The sequence below is a fragment of the Pleurodeles waltl genome, chromosome 3_1 (genome assembly GCF_031143425.1).
Source record: "Pleurodeles waltl isolate 20211129_DDA chromosome 3_1, aPleWal1.hap1.20221129, whole genome shotgun sequence".
In the NCBI taxonomy this organism is placed as follows: Eukaryota; Metazoa; Chordata; class Amphibia; order Caudata; family Salamandridae; genus Pleurodeles; species Pleurodeles waltl.
In genome coordinates, this window is record NC_090440.1 from 512,850,076 (window position 1) to 512,857,942 (window position 7,867).

At 46.8% G+C, this 7,867-nt stretch overlaps 1 protein-coding gene across 1 annotated transcript in view; it reads left to right on the plus strand.

Moving 5' to 3' along the window:
• PGPEP1L (pyroglutamyl-peptidase I like) overlaps window positions 1-5,648 on the plus strand; it is a 122,576-nt gene extending 116,928 nt beyond the window's left edge. The window contains exon 6 of the mRNA XM_069221449.1: window positions 5,460-5,648. Coding sequence (XP_069077550.1) covers window positions 5,460-5,648 — 189 coding nt within the window. The remainder of the gene's footprint in view (window positions 1-5,459) is intronic.
• Window positions 5,649-7,867: the final 2,219 nt, after the last annotated feature.

Below are 7,867 nucleotides of genomic sequence, written 5' to 3' on the forward strand. Positions count from 1 at the left end.
TTGAGTACCTTATTACATTTAATAAGTGATACCTTTTGATTGGGAGCAGGTAGAAAAGGCATGTTTGGTGTCTGAGGAATTGTAATTTAAAACTCTCTTTAGTGATGAAGTTGGATTTTAAGTTACAGTTCGGAAAACTCTAGTTTTAGAAAGTTGGCATTTTCTTATCCTAACCGTTTGGTGCCCCCAGCCTGTTCCTGGGTCAAATGACTAGGTGTAGTTTGCTTTTGTGTATTCTTCCCAGACAACATCACAATAGATGGGTGTTGGCGGGATGGGCCATCTCTGGCAATATGATCGGTGGAGCTGTCCCCTACCACACCTGCGCTTCAAAGGCACTGGCATGGCTCACAAATAAAGGACTTCACACTAGTCAATTGTGCCCTCAGATAGACTGGGACCAGTGCATGGAGGCAGGAAATTCCAGACACTTCTGTAGGGGAGAAACTCCAGACGCATCTCCCACTTCAAAGTGGGGACCAGGTATAAAAAGGTGACCCTCTGACCCACTCTTCAGATCACCTCTGAATCTGTGGAAGACTCAGAAGAAGGACTGCCTAGCTGCTCTGCATGCTCGTCTGCCCTGCTACCTCAGGGAGGAGGGCTGGTCTTGCACCTTGAACCCAGGACCACCAGAATGACTCCCACGGTTAGTTGGCTGTCCTCCTATTCTGAGCGACAGTGACACAACAAGCTCTAACACCCCTGAACTCTGCACCTGGACTCTGTCTGCTATGAGCTCTAACACCCCCAAGGGGTGCCTCCTGAGTCCTGGACCCTTTGGAAGTGGGGATAAAGGTGTTCTACCAGCCCAGCTGTGGTCCCCATTAGAACAGATGCAGCGCAATACAAACTAACCAAACACAGCTCCTCATTGTAACTGCCCATGCCTGAAGCAATGATGCAGGACCCCACATCACTCCTCTGAACCTCTGTAATGTCCTGTATCAAGGACATAATGTACTATTTTCAGCAGGCCCTCCTGGTCCTTGTATCTGGCCAGTACGTCATCACCGATCACGCTGTTTGATAATACAGTTAGTACTTTGTGTTTTTAAGCACCAATTTCCCTAAGCCCTTAATGTGCATATTTAATGTTCATCTAATTGGATTTTTGTCATTTTTATGTCAAATATTTTAAAGATAATTTTTTTTAAAGCTACCAGAGTGTTAAGCACAGTTTAATATAGTGATGTTTGTGGTTCATCCTTACAAGGATTGTGGCTGCTGCTTGAGTAGGGCTCACACCACCCCCCCCTCAAAAAGCAACCCAGTTTCTCACAGTGACTGTTGTTGATCATTGTTTATATTCTGATGAGATTTAGAAGTAGTTCAGGGTAATTAGAGTCTGATGAGAGATGGCAGGAGTTGACAAAAGTATTGATTTCCTAATGGATGTTCTAGCTCTCATTGGTAGATGGACAAAGATAGGATCTCAATATATGGTTGGGAGTTACTGACAATAACTGGAGGTAACCAGAGAATAAATTGAACTATGTGGATATTAGTAGGAGAGGCTTATTAAAGGATAAGTGGTAATCTGCATGAGCAGTAGGCGACTTTCAGGGAAAACGTACATACTGGCAAGTGTGATGTTTTCAGTTGTAGTTATAGTTGGTTGAGTGATTGGTTAAGTAGTGGGGTTGGTAGGTTATGAGGCTGAGTACAGAAGTGAAGTGTTTTAGTCACTTGCATGTGGTTAGCAAGTTTACATTTATTGGACAAAGAATGAGTCAGTTCCTGGAGAGATTCCAGCCAATCAAAGATCTTGGTTCCTTTATATATTATTTTGCATTTGTGGGATGCAGAATATAAACCTGAGATTGTGATGTTTTATAGGAGGGGGGGGTCACATTTTCAGGTTTTTTACAATTATAATGCAGTAGCCCTGGTTATGCCATGTGCAATATATAGTAGCTGACCACTGCTAGGACAGGCACTTTTGTGTATCCCAGAAAGTACATATTGATGCTGCTTGCTTTCTGGGGCCTTGACAGATTGGATTGCAGTCTTCGTGTATGTGCTCATTATATGTTGCATAGTTTCTTCTGCTGTTGATCTAATATTTTGATTTCAAACTTTATTAAACAGAAGATCAAAAAAAGGAAGGCGATTGCAGGCAAAGGTTTCCATGTATTTTTCCTTGCCCTTAGGTACTCCTTGTAATCTGACATGGTTTCTTCTGTTACGCTTCTACAACTCTTCATGGGATCATTGCAGGAGGTCAACTTAAAGTTCGATGTCTTATACTCTTCTGGCAGCTTCTCCTAATCATTCTATTCTAGTTTCACTGTTACATATTCTCCTTTTCCATGCTGTCCAGTTTGTCTTCTGTTGCTTTCAGGTTTGTTGATTTGGTGGCTATGAATACTTTCAGAGATTTTATTTCACCATACTCTTCACCAATACCGGCTTGTTCAATTGGGTAATGAGTACCTTTTCAGTCTTTTGTTGCTGATATTTGTCAGGCTATTACAGGTTTGTTTGTGGTTTTCCTAGAAGAGGTGTACAGGCTGAGGCATTCATGTTTAGCTGGTGAAAACATATTTTTAGTATAGGTTGACATTGTTCCACTTGCTTCTTCCGCATTTGCATTCTGAGTGTTTCTTGGCTAACAGGGATCTTGTTTGTCCTTCCATAGATAAGCGCAATGCTGGAATCTTGTCAGTTCTGATCAGATATGCTACTTACTTCCTCTGCAACCTAGGCAGCAGTGTAGGGAGTTTGGTGACCTTTGTTGTCTCTAAGTTTTGACACATTAAGTAGCTCTGTGTTTGCCCACAATGGCAGCCCCGCAGTTACAACACAGAGAAACAGAGCTGTGGCTTTAGGAAACTATGAATTCTGTCTTGGCCCACTGGTGGCAGGGAGAATGCAACCTACCCTTGCTATTAGACCAGTTTCCAGGTTGGACCCTGTCCGCATGACACGGGGTATGTTTAAGAGAAGAGATGTTGAAGTCAGCAAGCTAGTTGGCTGACTTTGCATTAACCCTTAATTGCAGCATTGAAGTTACAGCACAGATTTACACAAATGAGGTTTTCTGAAACTTCAGACTTAGTCTCAGTGCACTGCTGACATGGAGGAGTGTGACCTACCTTGTTATCGCTGCAGCACCCTCCACTTAACTCTTCAGCCTCTCCTTGGTGCCCAAGATTTTCAGGCTAGGCCCACACTGTATGGCACTATTAGTGTTCAGAGAAATAGCAGAAGGAGTGCATTGATGACTGGGCCAAGGACTGAGGAAGAGGGCCGCCATTTCTTGATTTCGTTCCATTCACAGCAAGTCTCATAGTAGGCCATGAATGACTACTGAGCCTCATCTGCACTTGCCACTCTGTGTTTGACTCTCAGTGTTGAACCGGTCTCTAGCCCCTCTGTTTTCTTGAGGGCAGACTCTGGCCTGGTGTGAAGCAATAGGAGACTGGAACCCTGTCCATTAGGATGGAGCCCATTTCATATTTCAGTGCACAGTATGTGGCTGCACCAGGCTTAGTGCTTCATCTACGTCAAGCAGGGTTCAATAGCAATTCTTTCTCAGCATTTGTACTTCAGGGTTTTTTTTAAAAAAAAAAGCATTTGTCTGGTGTCACAGTTCAAGATATATTTATTATGACTTAGGGAAATCTCTTTGTAATTGATCTGACTTTGTATTTTAATCAAGGCCCCAAAATTACAAGAGTGTTCCCCAGTTAACTTCAGATCTTTACCTGAGAGTGGCAAAATTGTATTACACTTTAATCACAGCTCCAATATCACAAATTTGAAATGGTTTAGGATATTTGGAGAAACATGTTCCTGTCCAACCCAGACTCTTACCCTTGACACTGTCTCCCCTTCCAACAAATTTTCTTTTTAATTCCAAAGTATCTTTTATTAAACCACTTTTCTCCTGTTTGAGCCCAACATTGCACTTTGATTTCTTGTACAATTCGGACACATCAGTAGTTTGGTCCTCAGTTTACATAGCCATCTTGGGTTCAACTCAAACTGGCTTGTGTCCTCCCAATAACTTGAAAGACTTAACATTTGTAGAGTTATGTGGGAAACAGATATGATCACACGCTCCTCACATTGAATATGGATGCCACGGCCATTTGAACACCATCTACTAACACTCTATTAAAATGTTCAACTAGGCCATTTACATGTGGTTAATATAAAAGCAGTTTTAATGAGAAGAGTCCCTTTATCTGCTAAGAGTACAAGCTACTTACCTTAGGTAACAAAATATCTGGTAGAGACACATTCTAGTTGCAGATTCCTTTCCTTAGAATTTTCCCCCAGGTGTCAGACTGGATCCGGAGATTTGTTTCTTCAAGCAATACCCTTGCGCATCGGTAGGTGGCGTCGGTATCACATTAATGACGTCGGGAGCAGTAGATAGATGCCACCTCAGCACAGTGACGTCAGTTTCTTTTAACAACTTACCACGCCAAAGCGCAAAGCCGCTAAGAACACTGAGATTGGTGCGCCAGAGCTAAGGACCAGAATGGGGAATCCCTGTCCCTAGAAATCAGTTTGCAAGCAGAGGGGATGGGTGGGCTGGTAAGGAATCTGCAACTAGAATATGTCTTTACCAGGTTTCGTTACCAAAGGTAAGTAACTTGTTCATCTGATAGACTTCTAGTTACCTTAGAATAGAAACCCAAGCAATGCTGCGAGTATAAGTGATGGCAACAAGAAAGACAGTCTTGAAAGTGAGGAGCTGTAGAGGGCAAGTGTGCATCGGCTCAAAGGGAGTACACATTAAGTAAGGACAAGATTGAGGTCCCACTGAGACATGATAAATGAAGTGGGAGGAAATAAATGGGTGAGACCTTTAAGGAATCGATTGACAATAGGAGACTTAAAGCGTGAGGACTGATCAGGAAACCTAAGAAAGCCCAAAATAGCCGATAAATACCCTTTAAGGGTGCCCAAAGCAGACCCCGGTTGGGCTAAAGAAAGAATGAAAAGAAGAACCTCAGAAGAAGAAGCAGAGAATGGATCAACAGGTTTGTTGGTACACCATGCCACAAATATTTTCCAATGACTGGCGTATAACGTTTTGGTGGAGGGACCCCTGGCTGCCAAGATAACATCACAGACTTCGGGTGGAAGGTCAAAAGCAGTCAACTGCCGCCGCTCAGTCTCCACACAAGAAGGCAGAGAATGGACAGGTTTGGGTGGAGAACTGTCCCCTGCTGCTGCGACAGAAGATCCTCCCGAAGCGGCAGTCTGAGTGGAGCATAGGTGTCCATGCTCAACAGCTCTGGATACCATACTCTCCGTGCCCAGTCCGGAGCCACCAAGATAACTTGGGCCCAGTCGTTCCTGATCTGCTTGAGCACTCTGGGCAGAAGTGGTATAGGCGGAAAGAAGGCCAGAGTTACACTTGAGATGAAAAGCGACTCAGAGCGAGTGCCGCCTTGGAAACTCCAACGTGCAAAACAGCTGACATTGAACGTTCTCTGTAGAGGCGAATAGATCTAACCAAGGCTCTCCCCACTGCTGAAAGAGACCTTGCGCCACCTCCAGATGGGGACATCTTCGTGATCGGCTATGCAGTGAAGGCTGAGTTTGTCGGCTCTGGTGTTCAGAGAGCTCGTCAGATGTTGAACCACCAGGGTAATGTCCTGATGATCCAGCCACGTCCAGAGGCATAATGCATCCTGACAAAGGGCCCAGGACCCTACTCTGCTCTGTTTGTTGCAGTACCACAAGGCAGTAGTGTTGTCCGTGAACACTTGCACTACTTGCCCTTTAAGAGAGGGAAGAAATGCTTTCAACGCTAGCCTGATCCCGAAGATTGATATGGAGCCCAGACTCCACCAGAGACCAGAGGCCTCTGATCTCCACCTCTCCAATGTTGTCACCCCAACCCAAAAGCGACGCATCTGTCACTGTGGATAGATCTGGCTGGGGAAGGGAGAGGGATCTGCTGTGGACCCAGTGTGAATTTGGAAGCCACCACTGCAGGCCTTTCGCAGTTCCCTCCGACATCTGGACCGTGTCAGAGAGATTCCCCTGATTCTTCTCCTACTGGAACTTCAAGTCCCACTGCAGAGCCCGCACCATATGCCATCTGGCATGTGTCACTAGCAGGATTCATGAGGCCATGACGCTCAGCAGCCTCAGAGTCAGTCTCACCGAAACCCAAGACAGAGGCTGAAAGATCGGAATCATAGTCCGAATATCTTGGACTCGCTTTCCGGGAGGATAAGCCCGAAACCGCACTGTGTTCAGAACAGCTCCGATGAAAGGGAGCATCTGAGAGGGAGTCAGGTGTGACTTCGGCATGTTGATAGTGAACCCCAACGTGTGCAGGAGGCTTGCCGTAGTCTAAAGGTGGGAGACAACTTTCTGGGGCGAGTCCGCCTTCAACAGCCAGTCGTCAAGGTACGGGAAGACTGAAACCCCTAACCTGCGCAGATAAGCTGCAACCACCACCATCAATTTCGTGAACACCCAAGGGGCCTTGGTAAGGCCGAAGGGGTGCACGATAAACTGATAGTGCTCGTGACCTACCACAAATAGAAGGTAACATGCGTGGGCAGGAAGGACGGAAGTGTGGAAATAAGCGTTCTGCTAGTCCAACGCTACCATCCAGTCTCCTGGGTCTATGGTAGACAGGACCTGAGCCAGGGTGAGCATTTTGAATTTCTCCTTCTTGAAGAAGTAATTGAGGTCCCGAAGGTATAGGATAGGACGTAAGCCCTTGTCCTTTTTCGGCACCAGAAAGTAGCGGGAATAACAACCACAACCTACTTCTGGCACAGGGACCTTCTCTATGGCTCCCTTGTCCAAGAGAGCAGCGACTTCCTGGCAGAGAAGTGCCAAATGACCCTCCGGAAGATTGTCGACTGATGGAGGCAAGGCTAGTGGGGTAGATTCGACAGGGAGGGAGTAGCCCCTTCGAACTATCTGCAAAACCCACCTGTCCATTGTGATGGATTCCCAGTGGGGCAGATGATGGTGAATCCTGCCGCCAACTGGATCTGAGTAAGGGGACGGACTAGGAGGGTTTGGAGACTGCAGTAGGGGCAGGGGAGGACTGGGCAGACCTGTGGTTCCATGTCCAATGCTCACATGGGATTCTGCGTCCCAGACATGCAGCAGCTAAACAGCATGGATGGCACAGTGGCTGGGATGGGGACTGGACAGGGAGCTCCTTCCGTGGCCACGAAAGGGGCGAAAGGCAGACTGTTGGGGGGGGTAGGGAGGTAGTGGAAAGGCCAAGGGGCCAAACCGTAGCCTAGGAGTTCTTGAAACTCTCCAACGCAGAGTCCACCTTGTCTCCAAGAGACAGGAGCCATCAAAGGGCATGTCCATAAGAAGTACGCAATCAGGCATGGCGCCTCAAGGCCACCGTCATCGCAACCGATCTGCCTAGACAGTCAGTCCTGTCCAACCCACATCTGATGGTTAACTTTGCCGCATCCCTCTCATCGGTGACAGGCTGGGGAGACGATAGCACGGGCCTCCTCCGGTATCTGCGGCAAAACGCAGATACGGAGAGTGGGTATGGTGGCCCAAAAGGCATGCGTGTTCATGGACCTCAGCGCGAGACTGGAGGAAGAAAAGATCTTTTTCCCAAATTGTTCCAGCCCTTTTGATTCCCTATCCGGGGGTGCGCAAGGGAATGCACTCGAGGAAGAGGAAGCCTGGATGACAAGACTCTCAGGTGTGGGGTGTTGTGACAGGAATTTTGGGTCAGTGTGCGATAGTCCTGTTCACAGGAGCCCCTGTGTTGGGTTTGGACCAAGTGTCCAAGAGGACATCGGTGAGGTCTTCATTGAATGGCAGAAGGGGCTCAGAAGTGGAAGCCCCTGGCTGAAGCACCCCGTCAGGAGATTTGACCTGGCCTGTACAGTAGGCAACTCAA